Here is a 15,535-nt window from a genome sequence, read left to right on the forward strand (position 1 = left end):
AAATATAGAGTTATATATTCCAGCAATTGCAATCCTAGATATATACCCAAGAGGAGAAAACAAACACCCACATAAAAATCCCATGAATATTTATAGACTATTTATAGATTCATAATAACCAAAACATGGGATAACCCAAATGTTCATCAACTGAGGAAGGTTTAAACAAACTGATATGTTGATACAATGGAATATTATTCAACCATAAAAAAAGAATGAGGCTGGGAGCAGTGGCTCACACCTGTAATCCCAGCACTCTGGGAGGCTGAGGCGGGCGGATCACTTGAGGTCAGGAATTCCAGACCACCATGGCCAAATGGTGAAACCCCATCTCTACTAAAAATACAAAAATTAGCCAAGCGTGGTGGCAGGTGCCTGTAGTCTCAGCTACTTGGGAGGCTGAGGCAGGAGAATCGCTTGAACTTGAGAGGTGGAGGTTGCAGTAAGCTGAGATGGTGCCACTGTACTCCAGCCTGGGTGACAAGAGCAAAATTCTGTCTCAAAAAAAAAAAAATGCATGCTACAATGTCAATGAACCTTTGAAAGATGATGCTAAGTGAAAGAAGCCAAGAAAAAATGTCACATATTATATGATTCCATTTGTATTAAGTGTCCAGAATAGGAAAATATGGAGACAGAAATATTAGTGGTTGCTTAGGTCTGGGGGCGGCGGGGGCGGTACATGGTCATGTACAAACCTGGAAAACCAGCAGACCCTGAGTTTAAAAATTAATAAATGTATTGGCTACAATGAAACCTGATCAGAGAACAGAACCCAGAAGCTTCAGAAGCTGAAACCATAGATTTTACTGGACTTCACCTTACCCTGTGTAAAATTGAGGCCTCCAACTCCATCAATAGTGCCAGCCGCAAAACTGTAGCCCAATGCTGGTTTACATGTTTTTGACTAAAGGAAAAGTTTTAAAAACAAAACAAAAATGAAAAAGACAAAAGTTAAGCTGAAAGTAAATAATGAGATCAAACCAAAACTTCACCCTTGGGGCATAACCAGTGTGTCTCAGCAGCACTTACTGCATGTGTGGAATTGAGCCAGACGGTCACATCTGTCATATCCACCCACTGGTGTGCTGAAGCCAGTGGTCCCGTTACCTCCTGGGAGGCAGAGGCATAGAGTTCCTAGAAAACACACAGGCTTATTATTCCAAGCAAAAAGGCTAAAGTGAGTATCTCCAACTGTACTCAGGAAGTACCAATTTGATGCAATTTGGAAATGCATCTCTCAGCAAAGCTTTTGTTTTGCTGGTTGCTTAGAATTGGCCACCAACCACGTGGGTCTCTCTCTACCAAACCCAGGAGTTTCCCAGAAGCTTGAAGTCTCCGAGGCTGTTGACCTGTGTCAACTCCCCACAAAAATGAAATTATAGTGATACAGGCTGTGGCACAAAAGGCCTCAATCTCACTTGAAAGATCACCAAGAAAATTTAAGATTAGGAATAACTGGACCAAATTACTTTCTTTGCTAGAGTGAGAGTGTATCTTTGTGTGTTCTTATAGGGTCTTCCTTTCAGAATACTTGAGTCCTGCAGCAGGTTGGGGCCAAAGGTAGCTTGGAAGACTTCAAGCCCTGCTTTGTCTGCAGCACCTCGCCCACCCACAATCCACTCTTCGGTGCTTTTGCTTTTGTGTTTTAATATGGTCAATTGATGCTTTTTCAATCTTATGGGAAACATGAGTCAAAACAAGTTTAAAAAACTCTTTGTTTTTATTAATTCGCATTATATAACATAGGCAAATCCTGTTTCATCAAACGTTCTCTTGCCTGACACTTAGCTCATTTCCACTCTGTCCCCACCTCAGTTTCAATGGCCACATGAGAGCTCTCATAAGTCATCAGCAAGACCAGCTGCAGCCTGCCACTCCTAATTAAGAGAGAAGTTGTGCCTTGCTGAGAAGAGAATGCAGAATGTGGGTCAAATCTCTATGACTCTCCTGCTCAGAATGGGAACAAAATTTCTGACACTAAAGTGTGTCATGGGTGCACACCCTAAATAGAATCTGTGAATTTAGAATAATCCACTGATAATACCACAGTAATTAAAAAGAAACTGCAGCAATTAGGCTGGCTGTTGCTACCAATTTTGTGTCAGATTGTTCTTTAAAGGTGCTTTTGTCCTTCCTTAGTTGCTCTTGAAAGATTTTAGAACCCTTGGAATAAACTATTTAAACACACACACACACACACACACACACACACGCAGCAAAGGTATGAATAAGCTATGAAAAGAAAGAGATTTAACCATATCAAGGACATCTCAGTTCGAGGTAATTTTTTTGTCTTTTTGCTTAGAAATCTGTCTCCATAGAAGCTGAAACAAAATATGGGGACAAAATGGGAAATAAAATTCAGGAGGGGGAGGAAATCAGAGTAATTCATAGTAATCTCACTGGAGACCACATTTGATGAAGAGAGCTTCATCAAAAAGTTTTGTAAAAAGAAAAGAATAGATGGATGATCTTTGCATATTGAAGAACACCAGGAACTAATTTAAATCCAAGTTTCAAGAACTGGAGTTCTATGGCTCAGCTTTCTCTTGTCACCAAAGGAAAAGTTAAGAGATAGTTGGGTGACTTTTGGCAAGCAAAGGCCTTAAAGACTTCTGAGAATTTGAATCAATCTGGTCATATCTAATGCCACAAGAAATTGAAAATCTTATAGTCTATGTTCCTAGTGTCTAAGCAAGCACTCTGGCTTTCTAGACATTCTAAAATAGAATGTTTTCCTGATTACTTGGTTTTAAATTTACTTCCTATAAAAGTCAGACCTGAGCAGTCAGACAGAGGTTCCCATGTGGATTGCAAAGGCCACCTCCCAAGCTGACCTCTTCTAGACTCCCCAGCACAACCTGAGCATTTGCTGTTTTCTTTACAGTATTCAACTTCCTAATGAACCAAGTCAATGGATTTTAAAGGACAATTTTAAACGAAGATTAAAGGAGCGAGGCCCATGGCTTACCTTTGCTCTCTGATACATGGCCCGTCCTATAATTTGTGTGCTGTCAAACATATCCTGTCCAGGTCCCTTAGCAATGCACATGCTAGGCTGGAACAAAATAAGATAGGATGCATTCTTGGCCAAGTAAGAAATTATTTTAAGGAATAAAGAATTATAACTGAATCTAAGCAAATAGATTTTTAAAACCACATTCTTGCATTTCTTTTCAGGTAGTCTCTCAAAGTACAAACTATAAAAACAAAATCATACCTGGAATTAGAACAGTGAATGTCTTTAGAAATGATCTATTCTGGAGCCTTTCTTTTAAAAATAAGGAAATTGAGGCTCAGGTTAAAAGATGTGTTGCTGATTATGCAGGTATCTAATATCTGAGCTAAGACTTGAAGCCAGGTCTTTCTATTGACTGCACATCTTTCTACTTGCTTGTTCTTGCCTCTGATTCTTACTCATGATCACCTTAAACTGAAACTCGATTAAAATTATATTGGAACAACTAGCTGGACTTCTGGGGAAAAAAATCAATAAACAAATCTGGCTCTATTTCCTACTTCTTATGTCAGAAAAAATTGAGATTGATCAAGCACTTAAATATTATAAGTGGAATCAAAAAATTACTAAAAGAAAATATGAATAAACATATTTTGTAGTATGAGGGTGTGGGCAGACCCTCCTGAAAGTTATCTAGAACAAGCTTAGTTAAACTGGACAGGTTAAACATCTTAAATTTCCACAGGGGGCAAAAGACATAAATAAGACAGAAAGACAACTGATAAACTTTAGGAAAACCTTGTACCATTTTGACAAAACTAAGACTTTAATATATTAGGAGCTTTAAAAAGTCGATAAGAAAAAAACCTTTATTAATACTGGTTTAACCCCGTTGGGTGGAGTTGACTGGGATGGAATAAACATCCCAGAAATAGTATACAAAAAAAGCATTATCACAGGTGAAATGTTCTACAAACACAAAGAATAAGAACCCAAAAAGTATCATCTACTGCTCATGTCAAAGTTGAAAACAAAGCTAAATGAACATTGTGGGAGTTAAATAAATGATGGTATAGCCTAACTTGCTGTCTTTAAAACATATCACACAGATCTGGATACACTCGTTGAAAAGTTTCTAAGACAAATTAAGTGGAAAACTCAAGTCCTGGATACAAAACTCAAAATCCATAAATAAGTCATATAATGTTGTTTATAAATGCATAGGTAAATACATAGGAGGAGGTATGAGAATAGTAACTTCCGGGAAGAGCAAAGTATAGAGGAAAGGGAGGCGAAGATGGACTTTCACTTTTTACTATTCTCTGTACTTCCACATTATTTGAATTTTTACAGCAATTTTTTTTGCTTGTAATTTTTAAGAAAGGAGAAGCAATTTAGGTCTTATATTAAAAACCCTATAAACTTTATAATCCATGAGAAATGTCTCAGGCAGGCAATTTTTACTACAAACTTGTGACTTTCGAAATGCCAAAGCAAAATGTTTCAGATTGAACAAGTTGGGGAAGGGTAGAGTTAATCTCTGACAGTTAGTGAATTGTCTCATCATTCAAAAAACTTAACAGTCACTCAAATGGAAAAATATAACTTCACTCAGTTAAAATTTACTGGGTTTGGACAGGTGCTTTTGAGAAGGGCAGATGTTAGGGAGAACTAGGCCAGTGTATACTAGGAGACAAGGTATTTGTAAATTAATGATAAATATTCAAACATAAAATGTTTTTGAGATGCAAAAACAAAGATTTCATGTGCCATAATTACCTACCCCACCAATGGGACAAGTGCTATTGGCGTTATCACAGGACTCTCCTGTGTTGATGCAACGTGGTCCAAGAATGTTGGGGGACACATCTCCTAGGTTTGATGAAGCAAAGGCTGCTACAAATGGCCCCTGCCAAAAGAAATGCCAAGTTGCCTTTTATTCTTTCCTATTTCCTGTAATGAATGCCATTAGAAATACAAACATTAAATCCACTCTGGCAAACTATTCAAAATCATTTGCAGGCAATAAAAAGAGGATATAAAATATTCTGTAGGTTGCCTGTTCACTCTGATGATAGTTCCTTTTGCTGTGCAGAAGCTCTTTAGTTTAATTAGATCCCATTTGCCAATGTTGGCTTTTGTTGCTATTGCTTTTGGTGTTTTAGTCATGAAGTCTTTACCAATCCCTATGTCCTAAATGGTATTTGCCTAGGTTTTCTTCTAGGGTTTTTATGGTTTTGGGTCTTACGTTTAAGTCTTTAATCCATCTTGAGTTAATTTTTGTATAAGGTGTAAGGAAGGGGTTCAGTTTCGGTTTTCTGCATATGGCTAGCCAGTTTCCCCAATACCATTTATTAAATAGGGGATCCTTTGTTGCTATTGCTTTTGGTGTTTTAATCATGAAGTCTCTACCCATCCCTATGTCCTAAATGGTATTTGCCTAGGTTTTCTTCTAGGGTGTTTATGGTTTTAGGTCTTACATTTAAGTCTTTAATCCATCTTGAGTTAATTTTTGTATAAGGTGTAAGGAAGGGGTCCAGTTTCAATTTTCTGCATATGGCTAGCCAGTTTTCCCCACACCATTTATTAAACAGGGGATCCTTTCCCTATTGCTTGTTTTTGTCAGGTTTGTCGAAGATCAGATGGTTGTAGATCTGTGGTGTTATTTCTGAGGCCTCTGTTCTGTTCCAATGGTCTATATGTCTGTTTTGGTACCAGTACCATGCTGTTTTGGTTACTGTACCCTTGTAGTATAGTTTGAAGTTAGTTCAACCATTGAGGAAAACAGTGTGATGATTCCTCAAGGATCTACAACCGGAAATACCATTTGACCCAGCAATCCCATTACTGGGTATATACCCAAAGGATTATAAATCATTCTACTATAAAGACACATGCACACGTATGTTTATTGTAGCACTATTCACAATAGCAAAGACCTGGAACCAACTCAAATGCCCATCAATGATAGACTGGATAAAGAAAATGTGGCAGATATATACCATGGAATACTACGCAGCCATAAAAAAGGATGAGTTCATATCCTTTGCAGGGACATGGACGAAGCTGGAAACCATCATTCTCAGCAAACTAACACAAGAACAGAAAACCAAACACCACATGTTCTCATAAGTGGGAGTTGAACAATGAGAACACATGGACACAGGGAGGGGAACATCACACACTGGGGCCTGTCAGGGGGTGGGGGGCTGGGGAGGGATAGCATTAGGAGAAATACCTAAGGTAGATGATGGGTTGATAGGTGCAGCAAACCACCATAGCACGTGTATACCTGTGTAACAAACCTGCATGTTCTGCACATGTATCCGAAAACTTAAAGTATAATAATAAAAAAAAAATCCAGAAAAAAATATTCTGAGAAAACTTTTTATTCCGGTAAAGGCTCACATTACAGTCGGTATACATATTATTACTGAAAATATTCCAATTATCACTGATTCAAGTGGGAGAGTTTCAAATTATGCCTCAAACAGAAATATTTTAACCAGAAACACTGTGTGCAACAACAAATTATAAATTGCTGACCAGTCAATCTAGTCTATTGTGTTTTATCTGGAGCTCAGAGATCCCTTTGCCCTTTAAAAATAAATATGCTCTTGGCCTAAACAGAAAAAAGCAAATACAGACTTTCCTGTTGCACAATGAAACTAAATATACCATCCACAATCTGGACTTGCCCTTGATGTGTATTTTCTCTCTCTCTTCAACATAATTAGAGCCATGCAAGTCCTCTGCCTCAAACCAACCACTCTACCATTCTACCTTAAATGGCTCTAATTTTCTTAGGGAAAGAGATAACTAAGTATTGGAGATATAAATCTTTTTTGATACTAAAGAGATAATTTATTTCATAGTGCCTAGCACTCAGGCAGTGATCATAAATAGAAAACTCTCTTCTTTTCCCTAAAATGCAGGCTAAAGTGAGAAAATAGTAAGAGTGAGTTTTGCCAACAAAGGAGCTTGCTTTGGTTTGGATGTGGTTTATTCCTGCCAAAACTCATGTTGAAATTTGATCTCCATTGTGGCATTGCTGAGAGCTGTAGCCTAGTAGGAAGAGACTGATCCCTCCTGAATAGAATAATGCCCTCCCACAGGATGAGTGGCTTCTCACTCTCTAGGGAATGGATTGTAGTAGTTCTTGCAAGAGCAGGATTGTTAAAAAAGAGCCTGGCTTCCTCAGTTTTTCTCTCTTGCTTCCTCTTTCACATGTGATGTCTTTGCACATCCTAGTTCCTCTTGTTTTCTTTTTTGTTTGTTTGTTTTTTTGAGACGGAGTCTCGCAATATCCCCCAGGCTGGAGTGCAATGGCACGATCTTGGCTCACTGCAACCTCTGCCTCCTGGGGTCAAGCAATTCTCCTGCCTCAGCCCTCAGCCTCCCAAGTAGCTGGGACTATAGGCACACACCACCATGCCCGATTAATGTTTTGTATTTTTAGCAGTGACGGGGTTTCACCATGTTGGCCAGGCTGATCTCGAACTCCTGACCTCGTGATTCACCCACCTCGGCCTCCCAAAGTGCTGGGATTACAGGTGTGAGCCACTGCATTCGGCCTCCTCTTCTGTTTTCTATCATGAATATTTATGTGCAATATTCTGAGAAAATTTTTATTTTATTGGTAATAGCATGAGGCCCTCACCAGATGCAGTTGTTCAGTCTTGAACTTTTCAACCAACAGAATCATGAGCCAAAATAAACCTCTTTTCTTTACAAATTACCCAGTCTCAGTTATTCTGCTAACACAAAACAAACTAAGACAGAGCTAAATGATCAGGCTGAATGTTAATGGAAGCTAATATCTTTATAAGGGAATATTAATTGTAGGTAAGGGCCTGGGACTCTTATCCCATTATATAGTCTTCCAAATTTGGGCCTGGAGCAGTGGCTCATGCCTGTAATCATAACATTTTGGGAGGCCGAGGTGGGCAGATCACTTGAGGTTAGGAGTTCAAGACCAGCCTGACCAACATGGTGAAATCCTGTCTCTACTAAAAATACAAAAATTAGCTGGGCGTGGGGGTGTGCACCTATAATTTCAGCTACTCAGGAGACTGAGGCACAAGAGTTGCTGAACCTGGGAGGCAGAGGTTTCAATGAGCTGAGATCGTGCCACTGCACTCCAGCTTGGGTGATAGAGTGAAACTCTGTCTCAAAAAATAAAAATAAAAATAAAAATGGTGCTTAATCCTTGTATAGCTCTAAAAACAAAAGTAAATATCAACAGTTTGTCATATTTTCAGCTTAATCAAAAACTACTGTTATTATAAAAATCTTGAACTTTGCCCTTCCTTATTCAACTAATAACTTTATGAAGCAATGAATATAAGGACTATGTAACACAAAAAGCAAATGGTTAGTACTCATTTTTTATTTTTCTTTCCACATTAGGGAGGATGGTAAATGCTGTCTATCCAAGCATACCAATATGTGAGATTGATGATAACACTTTATTCTGGAGATTTGAATCACCTCTTCTGAATGCAGCATGAATGATGACACTCAGTGAATCAAGATGAAGCTTTCAATGATATAAATTCTCACCTGTCCAGGTAGATATCCTTTGTTCTTCTCTTGCTCAAGCAGGTAAGATGCATAGCCCACATTGTCACTGTTTACAAGATGGTTACTGTTGTTCATGCTGACCGGGTGGATGGCAAACCAGCTGTAAAGGAGCAAGAAGCTCTAAATTAATCAGGAGAACCAGAGAACTGGGGCCAAGAACTATGACTGGGAGCTTAAGTTTTCTCCAGCAGGAAAAAATATTTTTAAATGATAGACATTCTACATCTAGATTCTTTCATTGTTCATGGGCTTAAAAATACAATGCAAAAAATGTACTCAAGAAGTCTGATCATTTTCTTAAATTAAAAATACAAAACTCCATTTTCATGACTATTTCATCATTGGCATCATCATTGGACTGGTCAGTTACCAGATGACATACCTAAAGAACTGTATATACATGGACTTTGTCCTTCAAGATAGGCACACAGGTAGTAATTATTCAAATTTATCCAATCCGACATTTACTAAGGGTTACCTGTATGCTAAGCACTGAATAAACTGTGGTTTACTTTCAGAATCTCACCAAAGACACAGATGTGAACAAATGGCTTTAACACAGTGTGACAAACGTTGCGAAGAAACAGGCATAAAGTGTTCAGGGACCACAGATGACTAACAATTAATTCTTGTGGGCATTACAGGGAGAGGAAACAGCAGGGTAAATGCACAGAGGCATAAAAGAGGATGTTAGGCATAATTCAGTATATCCTTATGCCTAGTAATACCTTGTTTAAGTGTAAAGTTATACAGTTTACAAACTAATTTCACATCTGCTACCTTATTTGAACTTCACACAACTCTGAGAGACAGGCTGTTTTACCTCTACTCTGCATAGGTGACCCAGAGAAGCAAAATAATGGTCCACTGTTCACAGAGGCCCAGGACTCAAGTCTGGGTCTTGTGACACCGTGTCCAGTGGCCTTTGTAGGCTCAAACCCTCACACAGGTGAAAAGGATATTTACAGAGTGGAAGGCAGTAAAGCAGATTAACTGGAACGCTCAAGAAAAGAGAGATGCTAGTTCATAAACTGTCAGGTTAACTTAGAATTTAAAAAAAAATTGTTGATTCAATTCTTTGTTGAAAAATCTTTAAACGTTTTTGCTTACATTCCTACCTAAGCACTGTAATGCACAAAACTAAGCATCTATTTAATGGCTAGGAAGGGTTTAGGACTTCAAGATCATCTTTCAAGCATCAGTTCTTATTGCCTATCAGAAGCAGATGTAGGGCAGAGGTGGCCTGCTCAAAGCCCATTGGCGCTAGGCAGGCAACACAAATGAGTCATGCTAGTTGGCACAATAGGGACTGGTGTGGACTGTAGAAAACTTGCAGTGTCTAAAGTTCACAGCCTCTACTCAGCTCCAGCCAAGTGTTGCATTATGGGAGTATAAACCAGTGCTGCCAGCTCTTCTCCTTTATTCAAAAGGGGCCACAAATCCATGTTTTCATACGTATTTATCAACTTTAAAATTCTTCAGGAAGTAAATGGCATGGAAACAAAGGACGGGAACTGCTATACATTAAGAGACTTAAAACTTGTAGCCAACAAATGTAGTTTGTGATCTGATTCAAACAAAACAACTATTTGAAACAAACAAACAAAAAAAGACTTTTTGATATAATCAGGGAAGACCGAACACAGATTTGGTGTCAGATCATATTAAGAAATTAATTTTAATTTTGTTGGTTGTAATAAATGATTGGGGTTACATATGTTTTAAAGTCTTTATCTGATGAAGATAAATACTGTAATATTTATGAGTGAATTTTATCTAAAGACACATGGACATGTATGTTCGTTGCAGCACTATTCACAATAGCAAGACATGAAATCAACCTAAATGCCCGTCAGTGATAGACTAGATAAAGGAAATGTGGTACATATACACCGTGGAATACTACGCAGCCATAAAAAGAACAAGAATATGTCCTTTGCCGGAACATAGATGGAGCTGGAGGCCATTACTCTTAGCAAACAAACACAGGAACAGAAAACCAAATACCACATGTTCTCACTTATAAGTGGGAACTGAATGATGAGAACACATGGACCAACAGATGCTGGGGCTTATTGGAGAGTGAAGGGTGGAAGGAGGGAGAAGATTGGGAAAAATAACTAATGGGTACTAGGCTTAATACCTCGGCGATGAAATAATCTGTACAATGAAGCCCCATGACACACATTTACCTATGTAACCAAACTACAAATGTACCCCTGAACTTAAAATAAAAGTTAAGTTTTTTAAAAAGAAGTATATTATGTCCTGGTATTTGCTTTCAAATACTCTAGCCAAAAAAAAAAAAAAAAAAGTGAGGGGAAGGATATAACAGAATGACAGAGTCTTGCTAATTATTGAATCTGGGCAATAAGTTATATGGAGAGTCATTATATTAATCACTGTAGGCATTCGAAAATTTCTATGTAGTTTCTTTTTTCATGTTGGCATCCATTTTGAATTTTTCGAAACACAATGTCAAGCCAAATCACCAATGAGTGAGCTGAATTCAGTCCCTGACATGGCTATTTGCCCCTGTGCTAAGGAATAAACATTTATTGGGCTGAAGATATTCTAAGAGTCATCCCCTCGCAGTTATTTGCAAGGTGTTTACATTTAGGAATATTCTTCTATTAGGTTTGTGTGTGTGGTTTTGTCTCTTTCTCTTAGAACTCAAGTATCAGGAAATTCTAATCAACTAGTGTTTTCCAGTTACATGGATTTTGCTTTTTTGGAGTTTCTTTAGTTTGGAAGAAAATGTGGTGGTAGCATTTTGGCTTCCCAACCAAAACATTTCCATCTGATACCATCACACTGAGGTCAGCCAGCTTCAGCCAACACTGAATATTTCCATTACAATCAAACAAAAACCATAGAACTATTCTGCTGACATTATTTAGCTCTTATTAGACAAAGGACTTTATGTACAAGATCTCATTTTATTCTCACAGGGAACCCTTTGAGTCAAGTACTATCATTATCTTCATTCCGCGACTAAGAAAACTAAGTCCCAGAGTGGTAACGTTACCTGACCTAGGTCACACAATGGTAAGTCAAGAAGCAGAGCAATGAATTCAGGTTGTGTGTGTGTGTGTATAGATAGATAGATGATAGATAGATAGATAGATGATAGATAGATAGATAGATAGATAGATAGATAGATAGATAGATATAGAGATATATGCTCTTATCCACTGTGGAATCCTGGTTCTGTCCCTTCTCTTCATTCACTTGCTCATTCACTACACATTTGGTTAACTTTGACTCTGTGCCAGCCACCAGGAACATAAAGATAAATGAGGTATCATCTTGGCCTTGAGAAATGCTTCACAAAAGATGTGACACTTGAGCTAGGTCTTAAAAGATGAGGAAGAGCTACGCAAAGGAATCACTAGATAACGAGTACTCCTAGCAGAGGAAATAACATCTGCAAAGGCATGGAGATATGAAGGAGGGCCCTGTGTTCAGAGAGTGGATAGTCAGGGCGGCCAGAGCAGAATGGATATGGACAAGGAAAGATGGCAGCTGTATCATTCATTCAATCAGAGTGAATTTATTGGGAATCATGTTGATTGGCATTGTGTGAAGGATCGTAAAGAGGAATCAGATGCATTTCCTACCATCAAGGACCTTGCACAATTGGCCACAATGGTAACTGTGGAGAAAGCATGTACTAAGAATTTCACTCTACTAGTTAGATATAGACTTGATTTCTTCTTCTTTTGAAAAAGTGTCTCACTCTGTTGCCCAGGCTGGAGTGCAGTGGTGCAATCATGGCTCACTTCAGCCTTGACCTCCCAGACTCAAGTGGTCCTCCTACTTCAGCCGCCCAAGTAGCTGGCACTACAGATGTGCACCACCATGCCAAGTTAATTCTTTTTATTTTTTGTAGAGATGGGGTCTCACTATGTTGCCCAGGCTGATCTCCAACTCCAGAGCTCAAGTGATCCTCCTGCCTCACCTTCCTAAAGTACTGCTTTTACAGGCATGAGCCACCACACCTGGCTTGATTTCTTCTTTATTCCATTTATTTTAAGCCTCAGAAAATAAACTGAACTTTTTCTCTAGAATATTAAAATAAAATAAGTGTTCAGAAAAAAGTTATTTAAATTGAAGGAAAGGAAGATGTCATATTTTTCCTCCATTGTCCTTTGAAATGTGCACTATTAAAATAGCAAACTTGTCACAGCAACCAAAGTACTATAGTTATGGATGAATATTTATAAAGATATGCAGGAAGGTGATCATTTTAATTTTAAAACGCAGTACTTATATTTTATTTTATCTGGCCAAAAAATATTTTTCCAAGCAAAGTTCAAAAGAAAGGAAGAAAGCTTTAGTTTCAGAAGTTAAGAATTCAGACATAAAAGGATGAATACATCTCTAATAATAAGCATTTTTAAATAATGCTTATGTCACAGCTAAATGTAAAATAGGAAGCAAGGTGCTACTTGAATCAGCATGATGTAATTAAAAGTACAGCAGAAAGTCAAGAGATTGGGGACCTTATCCTAGTTTGTCGCAAAGTTAGTCAAAATTTCTGGACTAAAATTTAAAAATTATTGAGACTGAAAAATAATAGATTTCAACGATTATAGAATCAGTAAACAACATATTAATATAAAACACTACAATTTTTTTTTCCTTCTGTGTAAAGGAGGCATTTGGAGAAAAAGATCTCTAGTGATTCTTTCAATTCAGACATTGCATGTGCCCTACTCTGAAACAAAGGTAAAAGCAGATTCCATGCACTCAGACCTGGGCCTCCATGTCCAGTGTGCAAGTTGTGCCCTGTACAAAGAACACTGGCAAAGGGGATAAGTAGGTGGTTAAATCCAGCCTCTGTGCAGCTCACTGAGCCCGGCACTTCAGCCAGCCCAGAAAAGAGGATGCGTTTGTGTAACTTAGACAAAGGTTCTACGTACTAGCATGGCCCTCCCCGACCTAAATGTCCACAAATAGGGAAATAGAATACTGTGTATCCATTCAGAGGTACTGTTCATGAAGATTCATAGCAACATGGGAGCTCTTTAGGAAATAAAATATAGGAGGCTGTAATGGGTTGAATAGTGTCACTCAAAAATGCATGCTCATCTGGAACCTCAGAATGTGACTTACTTGCAAATATGGGTTTTATAGATGTAATCAAGGTAAAGATTAAGTGATATTATACTGACCACATGTAGGCTCTAAATCCAATGACTAGCATCGTTACAAGAGGGAAGGAACAGAGAGAAACCCAGAGACATAGAGAACAAGGTGATATGAAGATGGGGGCACAGATTGGAGGGATGTGTCTACAAGCCAATGAAGCCAAGGATTGATGGCAACCACTAGAAGCTAAAAGAGATGCAGGGAACAGATTCCCCCTTAGAGCCACCAGAAGGAACCAACCCTGCTAATGCCTTGAATTTGGACTTCTGGCTTCCTGACCTGTGAGAGAATAAATTTCTGTTGTTTTAAGCCACCTAGTCTTTGATAATGTGTGGCTTCCCTAGGAAACTAATACAGAGGCTAATATTGTGTTACAGTAGCTGAAAATACCAGCTCTGGGGTCAGACATGAGTTACTTAATTTATTTGAACCTCAGTGTTCATACCTGTAACATAATGATAATAGTAGTACCTGCATTTGACAATTAAAATAACTAATACATGTGAGGTGCTTAGCACAAAGACTGGCTGATACCAACAATGGAATAAATGTTCACTACAAGAATATTGGTGATGCTATACTGATACTACTGCTGCTGCAGCTGCAGATGATGATAATGATGATAAAGTAAAGAGATACAAAGCTCTGAGCATAAATAAATATATATATACATATATATATGATTCGTAAGATTAATACAATGTTAAATATATGGGGGCGGTGTTCAACATTCGCAGCACATGTATATTCAACCCACATGGTATGGGCATGAAATGATTCAGTGAGGATAGCCTGCCCTCTTGTGACAGAGACGTGAGTGCTCACAAAATGCCCATGTGCTCTTCTATTTCCCAGTCTCATTTGCAAGGTGGGGCGTGTGAATACCTCTGACTAATAACATGTGTGCAGAAGGACTACCCAATCTTCACTAGACTTTCCATGAGTGGAAAATAAGTCTTCAATGTGTTAAGCCACTGGAATTTCACATTCTATCTTGTGTGGCACTTGCCATTAATTACCTTCACACCCTCGTTTTCACTCCCTCACAATCATCCTCACCCCAACCCACTGCAAACTGTTTGGAGAAGAAGAGGAAAGGGTGTTTCATTGTCTTATACTGGAAGGATTACTGGGCCCAGACTTTTACCTAAAGGGCAAGCTAAATTTTAAACCAGCAGAAGAAAACAATACACACCGGACTGCTCAGATTTTAAAAAGATAATGAGCTCTAGCCAGAAGAGCCCTCCTAAAGTTACAGGCACACCTGGGACAAGCATCCTGCAGAATATTTCTACCAACTCCACCCCAGAGAAGTGATGTACGTTCTCAAGGAATCCTTTTGTTATCTTCAAAAATCCTGAATGACAAAGACCTTCTAAATAACAATATTGGAGAAATATCTCATTAGGGTAAATTCCATTAAGTTACAGCAGTCAAAATCCTTGCACCATGCCTTTAGTCCCAGCACTTTGGGAGGCCAAGGCAGGAGTTTGAAACCAGCCTGGCCAACATGGCAAAACCCCATCTCTACTAAAAATATAAAAATTAGCTGGGAGTGACAGCGCACAGCTGTAATCCCAGCTACTGGGGAGGCTGAGGCAGGAGAATCACTTGAACCCCCAGGAGGCAGAGGTTGCAGTGAGCTGAGATCACGCCACTGCACTCCAGGCTGGGCGACAGGGCGAGACTCTGTCAAAAAATAAAAATTAAAAAATTAAAAAATCCTTGCACATTACATGGTAAGTGCAACAAGAAACAGGAAATGGCCAATAGACTATTGTTTTTTTATTTGAGCCAAACCGTGAATTGAAGAAATTCAAAGGAAAACAACAGTGA

At 38.6% G+C, this 15,535-nt stretch overlaps 1 protein-coding gene across 1 annotated transcript in view; it reads right to left on the bottom strand.

The window, feature by feature from the left end:
* Positions 1-15,535, bottom strand: part of LOC100985247 (putative inactive neutral ceramidase B) — a 62,669-nt gene that overhangs the window by 24,020 nt on the left and 23,114 nt on the right. The window contains exons 7-11 of the mRNA XM_063607379.1: positions 8,525-8,645; positions 4,746-4,871; positions 2,975-3,061; positions 1,033-1,137; positions 826-907 (exon numbers count right to left, since the gene is read on the bottom strand). Coding sequence (XP_063463449.1) covers positions 826-907; positions 1,033-1,137; positions 2,975-3,061; positions 4,746-4,871; positions 8,525-8,645 — 521 coding nt within the window. The remainder of the gene's footprint in view (positions 1-825; positions 908-1,032; positions 1,138-2,974; positions 3,062-4,745; positions 4,872-8,524; positions 8,646-15,535) is intronic.

This window comes from Pan paniscus, chromosome 8, assembly GCF_029289425.2.
Source record: "Pan paniscus chromosome 8, NHGRI_mPanPan1-v2.0_pri, whole genome shotgun sequence".
Taxonomy (NCBI): domain Eukaryota; kingdom Metazoa; phylum Chordata; class Mammalia; order Primates; family Hominidae; genus Pan; species Pan paniscus.